The sequence below is a fragment of the Lissotriton vulgaris genome, chromosome 1_1 (assembly GCF_964263255.1).
Source record: "Lissotriton vulgaris chromosome 1_1, aLisVul1.2, whole genome shotgun sequence".
Classification (NCBI taxonomy): domain Eukaryota; kingdom Metazoa; phylum Chordata; class Amphibia; order Caudata; family Salamandridae; genus Lissotriton; species Lissotriton vulgaris.
In genome coordinates, this window is record NC_141685.1 from 657,952,279 (window position 1) to 657,971,514 (window position 19,236).

Below are 19,236 nucleotides of genomic sequence, written 5' to 3' on the forward strand. Positions count from 1 at the left end.
CGCCATTTATATGGAGCACCAAGGGCAGACACCAGGGATACCCTATTTCTTATCTTCTATGTGCCATACATAATAAGCACTATTTAAGACATATTATTCAAAAGGAAGGTAAAATGCCTATTGAATTTAAGGGATACCAACTTAAAGTGTCAGCATATGATGACAGTATTGCAATTTATACATCATCAACTAAGTATACCCTGCTGACTATTGAAGATGAGGTAGGTACATTTGGAAATATATCTGGCTGTCACTTAAATGCTGCCAAAACTGAGGTAATTGTTACTGTTAGACCTGGTACCATTGGCACGAGTCTCCCTTCCATTTTTTCTGATTGCCTCCTCTGTTTTTGATATTTTTTGCTGGTTTAGATGCTTTGGGCACTGTGCCACTGCTATTCGGTACCACAGTGCAAGTGCTCCCTATGTTAAATTGATGTATGGATTAATGACTCCATGATTGGCTTATTTGGTTTACTTGTCATACCCTAGTACAGTGCACTGCATGTGCCCAGGGCTTGTAAATCAAATGCTGCTGGTGGGCTTGCAGCACTGATTGTGCCACCCACCAGAGCAGCTTGTAACCTGTGGCTCAGGCCTGCCATTGCAGAGCCTGTGTGCAGCCTAGTGCTGCCATGTTGACTTGGTAAGTGCACCCACTTGCCAGTCCCCAATCCTTCCCTTTTCTACATATCAGACACCTTTAAAGTAGGCCCAAGGGCAGGGTGCCTTGCATGTAAGAGATAGGATATGCCCTGATGTGTGTGGCATGATAGTGAATTACAGCCAATTGTGTTTTTCACTATTGCAAGGCTACCTGTTCCCATATGCCAGAATGGACAGTTTGATTATAACACCTTATAATCCTAACTGACCCAGGGAACATGGTAGAAATTCCAATTTAGTATGCCTGAATGATAAAATACATCTTTTAGTGAAGTTGGTTTTAACATTCTGTGTTTGAAAATACCACTTTTAGAAAGTAGGTATTTTCTTACCTAACCATCCAGCCTGCCTCTGCTAGCTTGTGTATTGTATGTCTGGTTTGTGAGTGACAGGGGCTGGGGTGGCTCCAGGAGACAGGGTGAGTCAGCACAAGGCTGAATAGACCTATCTGCATGTAGATGGGTGGGAGGAATAGTACCTGGGCCTGAATGGCACTGTGTCTGCCTTCCACAATGCTGGCTCCACCTCCTGTGGTTTGTCTGATGACCCTCGCCTACCCTGCCAAAGGAAAGAAGGAGTCATGTAAACAAATTGCCCAAGGATTGCACAGAACTGGCATAGACTAGGTACAGGCCTCTTTGCCTTCAGAGGACAAAGGATTTTGCAGTATAAATATGGGGACCCAGACCCCAAGATGTTAGACCACTTCCGGAACAACAACTCAAACCTCTGCCAAGGAGAAGAACCGAGGAAGCTGTAGGAGTTGGACTTCCCCCTGCCAGTGTGCTGTGTTGCTGGGTTGGCCTACAGTGATGTCTTCAGTGCCAAGGAGAGGAGAAGGAACTTTTAAAGAACTTTCATCATCTTGCAGAATATTACTCCAAGGGCTTGAACTTGTGCTTGCCTCCGCTGAAGTCTCAGGGACAAAAGACTTTACCACCAGCTCCCCTCTGAATTTCCTTGCTGGGAATTCTGTCTGCAGAAGCCTGCATGTCGCTCGGAGCGCGTCTCAACGAGAAGAACCGTGTCGCAGTCGCAGCTGTTGCCGTCGCAGCTGTTGCCGTCGCATCGCCGAAGAAGCGTGTTCCCGCCAAAGAGGTCACGTCGCATCACTGGAGAAGCGTGTCGCAGGGCCTGTCGCAGCTTTAAAGTTACAGAGTTTGCCGCATGGCCGCTGGGTGTGCATGCATCATCTTCACGTCCTCTCATCAAGGGCGCCATCTTATCGCATCGCACCGGATTGTCGCATCGCATCGAGGCGCTATCTTGCTGCATCGTAACCGGAACGCAGTACGAGAATTGACGCATCACCTCCTCTCTGGTAAGGAACAAGATGCATCCCCTACTCTGCCCAAGCATTGAGGAGCAACGCATCGCCTCCCTCGAAGCAAGGAACCAAAGCATCTCCCTTCCTGTGAACCTTTTGTTTATTTTGCAGTACGCATCCAGGTACTTTTGTGAGAAATGTGTCGCATTTATCACCAACTTGAACTAAGTTACTTCTACCATTTTTAAGTCTATTTTGAGTACAGTATTGCGGATGTTTTTCATTTATGGTCTTGTGTTAAGAATACTTATTTTTATAAAACATGTGTGGTGTCCATCTGTAGTGTTTTCACTGTATTACTGTATGTGTTCACAAATGCTTAACACACTGCCTCTGAGATAAGCGTGTCTGCTTGGGCCAAGCTACCAATGGGGGTGAGCAGGGGTTGTCCAGTAGTGTAACCCCCTTTCCCTGACTTAGAAGCAAGGGTCCCTATTTGGTCGAAGGTACCTACCTCTGCCAACTAGAGACCCCCAGTTTTAACAGTTACCAATAATACAGACTTATAAGATGACCATACTGTCAATAAAGCTCCCACCTGGGTGTTAAAAGAACGAGCAAGCTAGGATTAATTGTGAAAAAGAACTATGATGATTTATTAAAGGAATTTATTTATGATGATGCATAGTTGGAATTGCCTACCAAATTGCTTCATTGACAGGTGTGACATATTAAAAACTACCATTCTTTTAATATTCCTTTTCTTATTTCAATGTATTCCTTTGCTAGACATAAAGATTTTTAGTGAAAGTTTGGATTCTGCCATTAGTAATTTTAACTGGAATTACAACTAGTACAGATGAGTTATTAGGCTCTTGAAATTGCAGTTGTGTATGGGGGGTTGGCCACTACCTGACTTTGAATTTCTCTACTGAGCTGCATGATTATTTCGAAATTGAAATTCTGAAGTGCCCCTGGTTGCTTCATCATATTAACAGATCCCAACCACTACAAAAGGGTGGAGTTTAGCATATTTCATGAAGGGTTTCAGATTCGACAGGCTTGGCAGAAACTAAGCAAACAATCCCTATTGACATATTATGCTCCATTGTGGAAGAGTCTTCCTTCCGAGCTATATTTCATGGAACAATGTGCCTCTTATAGGCTTGCAAGGGTCTTGATACTATCTGTAAATTGTATAACAATGATACCTTTGCTTTTTTCCTTCAGGTACCAGCAAGAACAATACGAACTTACTTAAATATATATTTTTATATCTTTAAATCTAGGTTTTTTTAAACAAATCAAACCCAGGCACTCTTGAACTAATTAAAAATATGACAAACAATTTACAAAGGAGCTAGGTCAAAAAGTAAAGCACATCCAAATCTGTCCCAAATTCTATCTAGGTGCACCCCTGAACAGTACCAGCTGTCAAGATACTACTGACAAATGAGGAAAAGCAAGAAATATCCATCAGGAGGCACTCAATTCAAGGTTCAGCACAAAACAAATCCATTAGGGCCTACATATGATTAATGACAGCCTTGATATGGGACACAAATGCTCTGGGTCTGTCTCTGCTATAGTAGTTGTAGTACCAACACCTGCCCACCTTCTTCCCTGTGAAGGACGGGGCCCTCTAGGGCCACACGGGTTACTTACAACCACCTGCTATGCCTTCCCAAAATGAAGAGTCGATCAGCCAGTAGAGAATACAGATTTACGTTTATTCAGCATATACTCTGCAGAGGAGTCCTATCAGACCTTCACCCTAAGATGTCTATCGAGGGACTAACTCCCCAACGTTTGCTAATACATGATAAAACCCCTTTCCGAGACTATGGGCACACCTCTAGTGGAAAACTACCAGCCTGAGTCGGGCATAGACAAAGGAGACACAGAGATGAGATAACACCTGCCAGAGGCATACATTTTATCAGTTGTCCAAGGCCACTGTGCCGAGTCTCAGCGTCTCCTAACGTGGTAACAGAGTTACACATTGAGAATGGTATGCAGAAGCAGAATAATTGTTTGTTAGCTAGTCGTGTAGCAACCTTGAACAAGAGAGAAAATAATAACGGCTTACAGTGCTCTGCTGAGGCAGGCAATTCTGAATACTAAGGCCTAGTACGAGTACAGTCCAAGCAGTCTAATACAGATTACGAAATACAAAATGGAGTCACACAGGCTAACGAAAGCGTACGTGTTACAGGGATAACTCAGTGGGTTGCATAAGGTGAACACAAATAGCATCTATTTAGCCACATATTGCTAATGTAATATAGCATAGACAGGTGCATTATATGAGAGAGGAATTTCAAACCTAACATCCTCCCACCACTTACAATGCCTTCTTCTATGTGATAGTTTGGATCCTCCATCTCAATGACTTTGAGATTTGTTTTGTGAGGTAGGGCTTCGATATCTGTTTTTGTTCAGTATTGTCTATAAATCAAATATTATGTTTATGTTCTGTGTAAAATGCAACAGTAAATATACTTGAATGCCCTTCATTTTTTGCCAACTTTGCCCATGAAAATCATCTAATTATTACCTGAACACCTTCCTCACCCACAAAAAACAGGTCTGCAAACTGTATTGCTGTAAAAGTATTCGGGGATTGAGTGACCGAAAAGTTAGTCAATGTAATATAATTTGATACTACGCTGACTACTAGTACTGTGTAAATAGTTTGGGACTAATGAATATATTCAATGTGTAAACACGGACCTCTATATGTTTGCTATTGCTAGTGTTTCATTATATTTTGTCAGTCAATGAGGCTGTCATTTTGGAGCACTTTTTTCTAAATTTGAATCTGCCATAAATAAGTTAAAAGGCAGAAGAGACAGAGTAGGTGTTACCAGTTTAGGAATAATTGCTAACTGTTAACAGAATAGAATTCCATAGCATTTTATGCATATTGTTCTGTTGAATCTTGTATTATGCAGCTTTCTTGTTTTTTCTACTTCCTTAATAAAAAATGTTTTAAAAAAAATACCTGAAAGATGTTTCTTTTCGACAGGATGCCTCCTATTCGATAAGTCACAGGGCTTTTGGCTGATTCACAGTATTCCAGGGTTCCCTCCATTTCCTGAAAATGGTTATAGTTATCCATCCTCCGGGAAGAAGAACGGACAGACTGTCATTTGTGTCACTTACAAATACGAGCAGTATTCAGTGATAGGTAAGAATGGTGCCCAATCTGCTAATCTTTAAAACTGCCAGGTTTTAAATGGGCAGGAATACAAGAGGGCAAACTGTACTTTTCCATTTAAAGCAGCAGTCACATGCATGTATGTTTTCTTGTTTTATCAGAGGTATCAAGAGATGAGGCTTAGGGCCTAATTACAATGTCGGTTGGAAATTTTCTGCCCGCTGGTCGGAGGGTTTCCAACCGACATTGTAGGTATAAACTCCGACTGCCGTATTAAAATGACGGTGGTCAGAGTTTAAACTGGCTGGGGAATCCGACTCGGTCCCGTCGGGTTCAAGGAGCCTTTCGGCCAGTCGGAAGGAGGGCGTTTCCGCCGTTGGGATTATGATAGCAGTTCCATGTTGCCCTTTTCGACAAGGAACGTCTGTCGGAAAGTGTCTTTGGGGGCCCGAGCAGGGCCCCTTTCTTCCCTGGCCCTCCGCATGTGACCCTGGAGGGGGCCTATGGTGCCCCCTGCACATCCCCTGCCCTGTGTGGCAGGCACCATGAGGTGCCTGTCACACGGTGCAGTGGTGTGTAAAAACTTCAATTTTTCAATGGGAGCTTGTGCTACGGGTAGTTTTGGCCCTCTGCACAAGCTCCCATTGAAAAATTGAAGTTTGTGACCACACCATGTGCGGTCGCATCCTAATTACGGTGGCACAGCCGCCGACCTGAGGTAGGTCGGTTCCCCATCTGCAGCAATGTTGTTCGGAGGCAACTCCGACTGACATCGCATTTAAGGCCTTAGACCTCTGGAATTGAAGACCATCTCTTAAAGGAGCTTTAATGTGTTATTTGTTGTTTTGACAAACATATCTTACAGGATATAAGTAGGGGTGTGTGCAATTTTATATAGATATTTTTTGCAAAATTCATGTGTTAGACAAAATATATTTCCATGGAATCTAAAAGGTCTGTGACGGTATAACTGTTACAAAAACAATACTTGACATAAGGCAGAAAGCTGCTTCAAGGAGAGAATGCCTAGTTTGTGCGTGTTGGATTTGGCCCTCTCTTCAGGGTCATCCCACAATATTTTGCCTTCACCCTCTTTTTCTTTGAACCCAATTTTTTGGGCTTTTAAGGCTATATGTAATTTACCACTGCTAAGAAGTGCTAAGGTGCTTGTGCTCTCTCCTTTGAGCATGGTAAAATTGGCTAACACCCAATTAACACATTCAATTTACTTGTAAGCCCATACTAAAGTGGCACTACATTTAGCTAAGGCCTGTAAATTAAATACTACTAGTTGGCTTGCGGCACTTATTGTGCCACTCACATAAGTTGATTTATAAAACATGTCTCAGGCCTCCCATTGCTGTGTTTGCAGTTTTAAGCTGCAATTGCGAAATGGCAAAATATACCTTTTGCCAGGCCTAAACCATCCGTTTTACTACATGTGGCCCTAGAGAGCCGACAGGGCAAGGTGCAGTGAATTTAGATAGTTGGACATGTACTCTTAAACTTTTACATCCCCTGGTGGTGAAAAACTCTGAAGTTTATTTTTCATTAATGCAAGGTCTGTCTCTGCCATTGGATAACATAGGGTTACCTTATTACATTTAATAGGTGATAACTTTCAATTGGCTGCTGGTAGTTTGGCCTCTGAAGAATTGTAATGTAAAATCCTCTTTAATAGTAAAGTTGGATTTTAAGTCACAATTCAGAAAGTGGTACTTTTAGAAAGTTGTCATTTTCTTGTCTCAACCATTTAGTTCTGCAGCCTGTATCTTGGGTCACATGACTAGGTATAGGTGGAAGGTGGCATTTGTGTATTGCTCCCAGACGGTGAGACAAAGGAGGAATAGATGTTGGCAGGGTTAGCCATCTATGACCTGATAGGGGGGGAGCTGTCACATACTGCACTTGCACATCACAAAAACTCCTCCTAAGCACACTCACAAAGTGTTTCATACCATTCTTTTGTGCCCCAGACAAGAAGGGGCTTGGACAGGAAGGCAGGAAATCCCAGACATCTCTGCAAGGAGAGGACTCAAGATGCCTCTGCCACTTCAAAGGGGGCACCAAGTTTAAATAGTGGACAATCAGACTCAACTCTTCAGTTCACATGGAAACCTATGGGAGACTCAGAAAATTGACTGCTGAGCTACTCTGCTGCCCTGTTGCCTGAGTGAGAAGGACTGGACCTGCATCCTGAATCCAGAACCACCAAAGGGACCCCGAAAGCCAGTTTGCTGGCCTCCTGATAAGTGCCCCAGAGAAAGAAAAGGCTCCAACCACCCTGAATCTTGTACCTGGACTCTACCTGCTGTGAGTTCCAAGTGGTGCTACCCCAGTCTTGGACCCTTAGAAGTGGGCTTAAAGAGGCTTTGCCAGCCCAATTGTGGTTTTAGCAAAACCAAAGCAGTGGTGAAGCATTGTTTCACAACTCTGTATCAGAACCGCCACTGTGCAACACATCCCTGACACAAGACCAGAAATCTCCTCAGAACTGCTGCTGTGTTATGCATTGTCAACACAGGTCCTCACATCCCAGCCTCACAGCTTCTCACAAGCGCCGCTGCATGACGCATCCTCCGCGTTGGACCCCGCAACGCTCCGCAGCCAGGATTTATTATACTTTGTTCAGCAGGCCTAACTTGGTCCCTGTATCTAACTCAACTTGTGACTTTGTCCTGGCCCAGCATGACCAAATACCCACAGTTGGAGTTGTGTGCTTTTAAGCACTTACTTTCTTTTGCCTACTACCCAGTTACATGTTATGCATTCCTTCTGTCAGATGTCAGAATGCTGGGGGCAAGCTCTGAGGGAAAACAGCATTTACAACGCTGTCTCCACAACGCAGTGCCATTACAACGCGGTTGTTACAACTACTGCATTGTTACCATGCATACCATTATATTGCAAGTCATTACTAAGACTTGCTGTAGGGGCCTACTGGTGTTGAATTTAGAATCCAACATCTTCCCTGCTGTTGCACAAACTGGAGTAAGAATAGTAAATAATACTATTCCTAAGTCCAGCGCGCTCCCTACAGCAAGTCGTAGTATTGACTTGCGATGTAATGGTATGCGCTATAACAATGCGGTCATTGTAATGACCGCGTTGTAAAGGCATGTGATGAATTGGCACTCGTTGTAAGGGTATATGTTCGCTCTGAGTCTGTGTGTTGCACTGGTGCTGCTGTCTGCTGCAGCATCTGCTGCTGGCCCTGATCGTGGTTTTTCAGCACCACCACCATCTCGCCTCTGACCCCAGAAGCACTTTATGGTCTAGGCTGGTCCTAATCCAGCATCAGATTCTGTAGGGGGAAGGGAGCTAAGGTTCTGTGGCAGCGAGGATTCCCTTTCCTCTCATCCCTCAAGTATCTTTGCGGTAGCAGCTGCTCCGCAGAGCAGTTGAGATGCACGCTGCCCACTGTGTCTGAGCCAAGTGACTGAACGGCAGGACCGAATTGTGGTGGGCAAAAGCAACACCCTGAGAACCATAGCAGGAGACAGCACTTAGGTTGACCATCAGGAAGGGCAAGGCAAGCGCAAAGGCTGTAGTCAATCTCTGCACAGAGAGAGCCTGGATCCCTGCAGAAGTAGGCCAGTTAGGACTAGGTGTGGCTTGCAGGTGTTTTTTCCTGTCATCTCCCATGATACCCCTGTCTGTCCACCAGGACCCATCCTTGAACCCAAGGACTCCACACCAACATTAAAGCCTGCACACAATGAAATTCTAAAGCCAATAGAGGATAGAGTGGGGGCTGGTGCAATGTGACTCTAAACAGGAGGGGGTCTTGGAGAAAGGAAAGGGGCACCGCTCTTCCTTCACATTTCCACCCACCTGGCTTTCATTGCAGCTGCTGCCTCAGTTTGAGGAGTGGATTTCTGTCCAGGAATCAAGCGAGGTGAGCGCTGGGAGCTTGGCTACTGGGCACCTGAGACTCAAGGCTGTGTGCGCTGAAGTGCTTGACAGTGGGCGCCTGGGTGGTGGCATAAGTGTCCAGGAAAGGGAAAGAGAATATCCTAGTGGTTCGCTGCCATTACTCATAGAGGCTTCACAAGCCTACAAGGCTGCTATCAGTAATCCTCCCTGCAGCCTGCAGACCACCACTCCACAGCCCACTGGACGGTTGGCTCAGTGGCTAGCAGTCAGTCGACCCATCTACAGCCTGCCTCAATAGTTGCTGTAACAATTGCCCACCACTGCCCTCTATCTTCCGCCAAAACTCGCCTAATCCGTCAATTAGTGTACTGACACGGCTGACAAGTTCTGACAAATGTTGATACAACTATAAGCAACTTCCAAGCAAGTTTCACAAATCAAAGCACTCTAGCAGAGGCAGACTGTCACTTAATTGGCAAACAAAATCAAATACAAATGGTTTCAACATGGGGTCCAGGAAACTAAGGGGTGACCCAGGGCAGCACAGGATAACTCCCTTCAATCTGCAAGTGACCAAGGTGGGCCCACCAACCAACAGATGATCATTCTGATAGCTGAGGGGCTTCATCGTCCAAACATTCATTCCATACAAACTCAAGTGCATAAAGACAATTCATTGAAATCTTTTTCACAATCACACCCCGCCTCCCCCCTCCCCATAGCAACAAGCAACCTGGACAATCTCAGCCCAACAGGAAAAGTCAGTGTAAAGAATCATTTCAAAAACTCTGAATCACAAAATTGACCCCTGATAGAATTCTTAGACAATCCACAAGACCTTCAATGGGAGGAATTAACCTCAGCACAATTGTCCTTTACATCAGTAGAATTAAGAGCAGCACCCTAATTCCACCAAAGTTAACATGAGCCCATTTCTCAACCAAGGGCACAGTCCAACGCTCAACGCAAAAAATGCTGAGGATGAAGCTAAATCCCCTTAAAGTCCAATAAACTATCAACCTTGGACATGAATTTTAAAACTTTGATACTAAGCAATGAGCTTCATGATTTTTGATCAAATAACGACGCACCACTGTCAAAAGTCTCTATAAGGAGGTCTCTGAGTAAAAGTACTATAGAGATTGTGGAGGAGGAACATGACATTATTCAAGACTCCTCAGCCCACTCTGTAAATAATGGAAAGTTACCGGGCTCTACCTGGACAGCACTTCTAAACACAATTGAGGCAATTTCATTAGCTGTCTGTTTCCAATGTGACAAACAAGAAATCCAGGTTGACCTCCTCAACATACTCACCATCTATGTATCCAATATTGATAGAAAACTGCAGTCATTGAATTATCAATCAATCAATCAATCAATCATGACACTTGTATAGCACTCTACTCACCCGGAAGGGTCTCAAGGCGCTGGGGGGGGGGAGGGGTATGTTACTGCTCGAAAAGCCAGGTCTTGAGTTGCTTCCTGAAGGAGAGATGGTCCTGAGTTAGCCGGAGGTGGATGGGGAGGGAGTTCCATGTCTTGGCTGCCAGGTAGGAGAAGGATCTTCAGCTGGCGGGTGGGCGTGTAGAAGGTCAGGCGGTTGTTGAGGTACTTGGGGCCCAGGTTGTGGAGAGCCTTGTGTGCGTGGGTGAGGAGTCTGAGCGTGATCCTCTTGCTGACGGGGAGCCAGTGCAGGTCTCTCAGGTGGCCGGAGATGTGGCGGTGTCAGGGGATGTCCAGGACGAGTCGTGCGGAGGCGTTCTGGATGCGTTGGAGTCTTTTCTGAAGTTTGGCTGTGGTTCCGGCATAGAGGGTGTTTCCGTAGTCCAGTCGGCTGGTGACGAGCGCCTGGGTGACCGTCTTCCTGGTTTCGGTGGGGATCCATCGGAAGATCTTTCGAAGCATGCGCAGGGTGTTGAAGCACGATGATGAGACGGCGTTGACTTGTCGGGTCATCGAGAGGGAGGAGTCCAGGATGAAACCCAGGTTATGTGCGTGGTCCATTGGCTTGGGATTGGTACCCAGGGCAGGGGGCCACCAGGAGTCGTCCCAGGCGGAGGGAGATGATCCTAGGATGAGAACTTCCGTCTTGTCTGAGTTCAGTTTCAGGCGGCTGTTCTTCATCCACTCGGCCACGTCTTTCATCCCTTCGTGTAGGCTGGCTCTGGCGGTGGCTGGGTCTTTGATGAGGGAGAGGATCAGCTGTGTGTCGTCGGCGTAGGAGATGATGTTGAGGTTGTGTTTGCGTGCGATGGCTGCGAGGGGGCTCATGTAGATGTTGAAGAGGGTGGGGCTGAGTGATGATCCCTGTGGTACGCCGCAGATGACTTCGGTGGCCCTGGATCTGAACGGGGGGAAGCGGACTCTCTGGGATCTTCCGACGAGGAACGAGATGATCCACTCCAGTGCCTTCTCTTGGATTCCGATGTTGCTGAGGCGTTGCACTAGGGTGCGGTGGCAGACAGTGTCAAACGCTGCGGAGAGGTCCAGGAGGACGAGGGCCGCTGTTTCCCCGTTGTCGAGCAGAGATCTGATGTCGTCAGTGGCTGCGATGAGGGCGGTCTTGGTGCTGTGGTTGGCGCGGAAGCCGGATTGCGAGTGGTCGAGGGATCCCTTCGTCTCGACGAAGGCGGCAAGCTGTCTGTTGACGGTCTTCTTGATGACTTTGGCAGGAAAAGGGAGGAGCGAGATGGGGCGGAAGTTCTTTGAGGTGGGTGGGGTCCGCTGTTGGTTTCTTCAGGAGGGCGCTGAGCTTGGCGTGCTGCCAGCTTTCCGGGAAGGTGGCGGTGTTGAAGGAGGCGTTGATGATGTCCCGGAGTTGGGGTGCGATGATGGAGTCGGCCTTGTTGAAGACGTGGTGGGGGCAGGGGTCGGTTGGGGATCCGGAGTGAATGGTGTTCATCGCGCGGGTGGTCTCTTCAGTGCTGACCGGGGTCCAGGTGCAGAGGGTGGTGGTGGGGGGCGTAGGTTCGGTGGTTGGGTACATGGTTGTTGCGTCGAAGCTGTTGTGTATTTCGGCGATCTTGCGGTGGAAGGACGTGGAGAGAGAGTCGCAGAGGTCTTGCGAGTGAGTGATGTTGTTGTTTCCGGCGCTGGGGTTGGAGAGCTCTTTGACGATGCTGAAGAGTTCCTTGCTGTTGTGGGCGTTGTTGTCCAGTCGTTCTTTGAATGCTGTCTTCTTGGTGGTGCGGATCATTTGGTGGTGTTTGCAGGTGGCGTGCTTGAGGGCAGTCATGTTGTCTGTGGTCTGGTTGTTGCGCCAGGCTTTCTCGAGGGTGCAGCAATTCTTCTTGGAGTTTTTAAGTTCGTCGGTGAACCAAGAGGCTTTCTTACTGCTGTGTCTGCTGGGAAGGAGCTTCAGTGGTGCGAGGTCATCTGCGCAGTTGGTGATCCACTCTGTGAGGTTGCTGGCTGCTTCGTTGGGGTCCGTTGTGCTGGCGGGAGGGTTCTGGCTGAGGGAGGTGGTGAGCTGGTCGGTGGTGATCTTATTCCAGTTCCTGCGAGGAGCCTGTTGCGGGTGGTGGTGGGTCGTGGTTTTTCTGAAGCTGTAGTGGACGTAGCTGTGGTCAGTCCAATGAAGTCCGTTGGAGTGGCTGAAGGAGATGTACTTGCTGGAGGATAAGACTGGGTCCAGTGTGTGGCCGGCGTAGTGGGTGGGGGTGTTCACCAGTTGCTTGAGACCGAGGTTGGCGAGGTTGTCCCGCAGGGTGGTGGTGTTGCTGACCTTGTTGTTCTCCAGGTGGAAGTTGAGGTCCCCTAGGAGGATGTAGTCAGCGGAGGGGAGGGCGTGCGGGCTGATGAAGTCTGTGATGTCTTTGCTGAATTGTGTGCGTGGTTCCGGGGGTCTGTAAATGAGGGTGCCTCTGAGTGTGGTCTTGGGGTCGTTGTGTATCTGGAAGTGGAGGTGTTCGGCGGCGGTGAAGGTGTCGTCGGAGCTGGTCGTGATGCGGATGGTGTTCTTGTGTATGATGGCAATGCCTTCTCCAGTCTGGTTGACGCTGTCCCTCTGGGGGATCTTGTATCTGTCCGGGATGGCGATGGCGATGTCAGGCGCTGAGGAGGCGTTCATCCAGGTTTCCGTGAGGAAGGCGACGTCTGGTGATGTTGTGTCGAGCAGGTTGCAGAGTTCGACGGCGTGTCTGTGGACGGAGCGGGTGTTGAGCAGGTTGCACTTGAGGTGGCTGCTGCTGGTGCTCGTCTTGGTGGGTGCGGTGCAGGTCCGGAGGCAGGAGTATTTGCAGGCTTGGCAGGTAAAGGGTCCGTGGGTGCGCCTCGGGGTGGCTTGGTAGAAGGCGGGGGATCGGCCGGCGTTGAGTGCGTTGAGGGTGGCGGCGTCGTAGGTCCATCCTGTGGCCTGGTGTCGGCAGGGGCCAGGGGTCCTGGCGCTGGGCGCAGTCCAGGCGTGGACGGGCGTAGACGGGCTTACCTTTGGCGCGCCTTTGGCGCGCTATCGGCGCGCCCGCTGCTCGTAAACGCTGCGCGTGCGCGCGGACTCTGCCATAAATGGCATAGTGGGAGGGGTGGAGTGGGAGGGAGGAGCAGCTGGGAGGCGGAAGCGGGGTGGCGCGGGGAGGGGATCGGGGTACAGAAGGCAAAAGGGGGGGCGGGCCGCAGGGGAGCAGCGGTAGGGAGCGGGGAGGGCAAGAAAAGACGGCGAGAACGAAACAAAAACAAGCACTGGTAGCGAGCAGGTAGAGGCAGGTAGGGAGACCGGGCACACTCACGGAGAGCCGCGCGGCGGGTAGAGCGACCGTCACCGACCAGGGTCAGGTCAGGTTATCTGATCCACAGTTCCCAGGATAATTGTTACATGCAACAAGCTCCTTGTCAATGTACCACTTTGCTTGAGAAGTTACAGGCATTACCAAACATTTTGTCAGAGATTTAGCAAGAAGTCAAAACTCAATTAAAAAGTCCGCCAGGAAATTCTGGGCAAAAGAAAAGGATCCACCAGATCTATCACCAACTTCTGTGGCTCCAGTGAACTCAACATTACCACTCCCGACTTCCTCATCACAAATTGCAGTAGACATAAACACTGCAAGTCCAGTGCCAGTTCTTTTAAGGCCAGGGAACATTAAGGTGGGCAACCCTGAACCACATCTCTCTGGCTAAGCATGAATCTGCATTTCCACTAACTGGCCGGGAAGAGATTAGCATCAAACTAGCCACTCAAACAAAAGAGAACATAAAAGACTTTAACAAAATGCAGGGGAAAAAAAGTTCACCAACAACATGGCATTTAACATTTATTCTTTCATAAGAAAGAAGGAGGAGACAACTGAACTATAGATTCTAACTATGCGCAAACAGGAACGCCACCCCTGGTCAAAGTACAGAGCCAAGACAACCTGCTGACGGCCCAAAGTAAATAATTTGTGGTCAATGTCCAAACATCTGCAGCACAAAGCCAGGATAATTTGCAGATGACTCAGTGCAAACAAGGCAAACAAGAACTGGCCGATGTACTGTCCTTTGAAAACTAATGGACTATCAGCTCAGATTCAGTATTGGACACTGAAACCATGAAGGGGAACCCTTCCACTGTAACAGAGTGCAACCGGTTTAACACGACAGAAGCAAAATTCCAGACATCTAGTCGTGCCAACTATGCAGCACTTAAAGCACAAGGTGTGAGCCTCCACTAGGACATGTTGCAGATCTGGGTAAAACTACAGGAAGATTCGAACCAGGGACCTATCCAGAAATCCTCACCTCCAAAATTAACATTCATCCCCCATTATACATCAAGAGGGGCATTTGAAAGTTTAAATTCAGGTGCGGTTTTGAAACTAACAGAGGAAATCAGCTGACTAGGTCACCTTAACTCATATCACTTAAAAGCAATAGAAGTTCAACCACATCCCTATTAAAGTGAACAGGAAGCAATTTTAGCTACATGGGCTACAAGTGACACCGCTAACCAAGTGCTTCATTAGCAGGAACTCTTCCATAAATGAGAGATCGAGTTAAGAGGGTGTCCACTAAGATACCCAGGCCCTGTGCTACCTGCAAACCTGCCTCCTACTAACTCAATATTAGGACTGCCCAGATTAACAAGCCCAGCTAATAGACATGTCAACCTGAGAGGGATTTTGGGGCAGAGTTTCCACCTACTAACCTGCCAAAGCTAACAATAGTGAAATCAATAGAAAAAGGGCCCGTAAGGCACTTCATAATTTTCACTATGGATGAGAAAACTCAAGAATGGTCCTGGCTGCTGCAAGTTTTAGACCACAGTTGGTCCTGATGAACAGCAAGTTTCAATTGAGCCAGACCACATTAAAATCTTTACCTGGAATGTATTTGGATTTGACAAAATTCCTCTGGATATTGAAACAATGGAGTACCTTCATTATGTTTATAACATATTATTACAGGAAACATGGAGCCTAAAACTAACACCAGTAATAGGGTATACGGAACACCACATCCCGCAGTTAGGACCTCATGTTATGGGCACCCAAGGGAGGGCCTCTCCGTATTCATTTCAACAAAATACAAATGGTTACTAGAAAACATAGGCTTATGGGCAGGGGTGCTACAGGCTACCAAAGTATAAACTTGGGGGTCAATTATGATGTTGGGCGGATCGCCACCGCCCGACCGGCAGTGGCGATCCGCCAAACATCTATACCGCACACCCTCCACTTACTCCTAGCCATATTACATAGGCGGGGGTCGCAGCGGCGGAAGAAAAGACCGTCCGCTGCATCTCCGTCGGCATGCAATCTCTCTGATTGCCTGCCAGGCAGATCTCGGGCCTAATATGGTGGCGGTGTCTGGAAGACACGCCATCCATATCAGCATGCCTGGCGGAGATGGCCATTCCATAGCGGCTATGCCGCCATGGAAAGGCATGCAGTCTTTTGTATTGGGGGCCGTTGCAGGCCCCCGGGGTATTGGGGGGTGGAGGGTGCATTTGGGGGGTACCCATGGTGCCCCCTACATTTGCATGCACAAGGTGGCAGGCACCCCGCGGTGCCTGTCACGTTGTGCATGCAAATGCACAACATGCATTTTTTACATTGCGGCGGGTGCTGCTTACAGCACCGCCTGCCGCAATGTAAGAAATGTGGGATTCGACTGCCCTGGGTCATTCAAATCCTGATTGGCATGGCGGGGCCGGCGCACCTATGGCGGGCGGGCAGTCCGCCCGCCATCGTAAGGATGCCCTAAAGGTCAACATGAACCTCTGAAGGCCCGTTTCCATCTAAAGGTATCCATCTATCCATGCACATCAAAGAAGACAGAGAGGACCTCAACCTTGGTAACACTATTAAAGACTCTGCAAAAATGACATCAAATTTAGCACTTTATAGTCACAGTCAGACTTTTTCAAAACTCATTTATTTCTAATTCATTTCCTTCACAGCAAAGTAAGAAACCAAGCAGACTTATCTTTAAATGTACGTCAAAAGATAGAAAGTCAAGTCTTAAAAATGTTGTACGCCAACTTTAAAAAGGATAAGTCGGCAGCTTAACTTTTTCAGTGGTTGGGCTCGCTCAATCATAGATTACCTTTAAATAAATAGCGAATAATTTTCCCTGCTTAAGTCATTCAAAATCAAGGTCCGTCCTGAAAGTGATCAATTTCCCCAAGTATTCAAAATAGAATTTGCATCCTTACATCTGATGGCAATGACTGGTTTGAGCTCACTTCCTTATTGTTATAACTTGGATCGTTTCAAATACAGAGCTAATCATAGCCCTGGTTTATATCCCCTCAGACAACACTCAGGGCAAAACCAAAGATGCAGGATATTATACACGGGAGGACCTAATAAGGAACCTACTCATTGCATTTCCAACGGGTTCAATTGTCGACTTCAACCAGCAAGACAAATCAGCCTCCCTATTACCCCAAAGACAGAATTGGTATACAAAAGAGCTGCGTGAAATAGAAAAACAGATCAGTAGAGAAGTAAGAATGCTCTCTCAGAATGTAAAAATAGGCAAAATGCTCTATAGAACAGCACTTCAGCAGCTGAGAAAAACTTACAACAAAGAATGCTGGCAAACAAAAAAAGATTTACCAGTCAGGAATATGGAACAAACTCTTCATGCCTGGTAAGCAAACCAACAGTAAACAATTTTGGAGTGAGATAAACAGGCTGGTCTTGGTTCAAGATCATCATCATAACACAGGACTCCCTGAGGATGCCTTGGTGTCCCACATTTGCACTATGTAGTCATTCCCAGCTAGTGTGATTACTAGTGGGAATAGTTTGAATAAAGTTAAACTGGGATACCAGAGACCGACGTTGCCAAGAGACAACAGGACTACCAACTGAGCCCAGTGGCCTTTAGCAATCACTGGCAACACATAGAAGACTCAAACAACAGTGCCTTCCAAAGAATCCTATCAAATCGACAAGACCTCAGCACCCATACCGACCCTGAAGATGTCAAGCGCCTGGAGAGGATCCTAAAGAAACTGAAGTTAGTGGTGCTCCGGTTCCCAACAGCCTTCCAAATGCTCTCTGTAAGCAAAATGTTCAGCTTCTGTGTTAGTTATCTAGCACCTCTTTCCAATAGAAATTACAACTCCAACACTATCCCCTCCCTCGTAGAGTGGGAGCATACTTAGCCTGATATAATAAGCGTGGTAGTCAATCATCTCCTCTGATTTATAGGCTAAAGTTATGTTAATTTATTTGGAAACACGCAGCGATTACCCAAAGGGGTGTCTTGGCGCTAAGCTCGACCAGAGCCTACTTAACAGTGTCTAGCCTGAGAAGGGATGATTCATAAAGAGTCAAAAAGGCAGGTTGTTGTAGTTTTCTGAAGTCCAAGAGATGTTTTATGTATTTTAAGTGAGTTGGAAGGGCGTTCCAAGAGCAAGATGCATTGTGTCCATGGCGTCCTTGGCAGTCCTCAGTGGCCAGTCAGGTCAGTTCCCTCACATTGTAGGTTCAACCCAATGAACAAAGCCTCGGTATCTACTTTGGGCAGCAACCTGTATCCCTCTGTCAAGTTTCTGCAGCTCCTCCTGGCATATGAGGTTGCTCTGGCTCTTGACAGCACAGAAGCAGACTATCATGGTGCAGGCACCTATGCCAAGATGGTTAGGAGTCTCAACATTTCTGGACGCAGTAAAGTTACTGGTGCCCCCCTCTGTCATAAGGGGTCACCACAGCATTGCAGTACTTGTTCGTCCAGGCCCAAACCATGCTTAACTCACGGATCATTCTCTTTTGGGCCTCTTCTGGCATCTGGGGATCACTGAGCCGACATGCACATGGGCCATGACCCAATCAGTGAACATCCTCACACGTCACTCAGGGAATCCTCTTGCAGAGTTCCTCACTGGACTTCGCTCCCTCCAATGCTCTCCTCTTCCTTGAAGGCACACTAGTCTTGGCAAGCAGGCAGGTGCCGGGGGTCCAGGCTCCATGGCAGGTGATCTTAATGTCATAAGTGAGGCCCCCTCACACAGCATGAAGACTAGCAGGCCCATGCCCCCTGTCCTGGTCACAGCAAGAAACCTTGCAGAGCTTCCCCTTCTCACATAGCCCATCTGTCTGCTTAGCAGATGGCGCATTTTGAGCCTCAGCCTTCCTTTCTTAAAGTTCATTTCCAGACACCAAAATGTAATTTAGGGTCTGAGTCTGTGAAGTTTTATGTTAAGGTTCTGCTTCTTCTAAAGTGGACACTTCTCTTTTCCTTCTTTCCACATGAAAGACTGTCTGTCACAACAGTCAAGACTTCGAAGCTGATTGACCCCCCAACACAATTCATGCGAGTGACCAGAGTTGATACTTGGAGGTCAGCACAGTGATATGTGCATCAAAAGGTTAATCTCAGATGCCCAGCCCTGCTTTTTATGATTCCCTTATCAGCCCTGTCTTCTTTTCTGAGATGTGCACCATATTTACAACCATATGGTGCATACTTGTGTTTCCCCCTGCGCTAGTGCTATCACCGGCACCCTTGCACCATAGCTGAAGTGGAGGCAGCCACAAGCCAAGTGGCCCATTCTATGTTGATTCAAACATGCTATTACGTTTCAGTGAGTATCTTGCCTAAATCCTAAATGATGTCTTTATCATAAGAAGACTGTATACAAAGTTCATGTTGGGAAAACGTTCAGTAGCAGCACTGAGTGGAGTTGGGCTCACAGATGATCGAGGGAAGAGTAGAAGACAAGTGTTTGAAGCAATGGTACACTTTCTTCTTTTTTGTTCATTCGGAGGGAGGAGCTGGATTATGTTTCTCTAATTAGGTCCTCCAGTTAAAGCAAAGCTCTCCTCCCTGCAACTGTA

At 47.3% G+C, this 19,236-nt stretch overlaps 1 protein-coding gene across 2 annotated transcripts in view; it reads left to right on the plus strand.

The window, feature by feature from the left end:
• Window positions 1–19,236, plus strand: part of DNASE2B (deoxyribonuclease 2 beta) — a 218,772-nt gene that overhangs the window by 148,924 nt on the left and 50,612 nt on the right. For both annotated transcript variants that reach the window (XM_086954297.1, XM_086954299.1), the window contains exon 4: window positions 4,961–5,122. In XM_086954297.1, coding sequence (XP_086810423.1) covers window positions 4,961–5,122 — 162 coding nt within the window. The remainder of the gene's footprint in view (window positions 1–4,960; window positions 5,123–19,236) is intronic.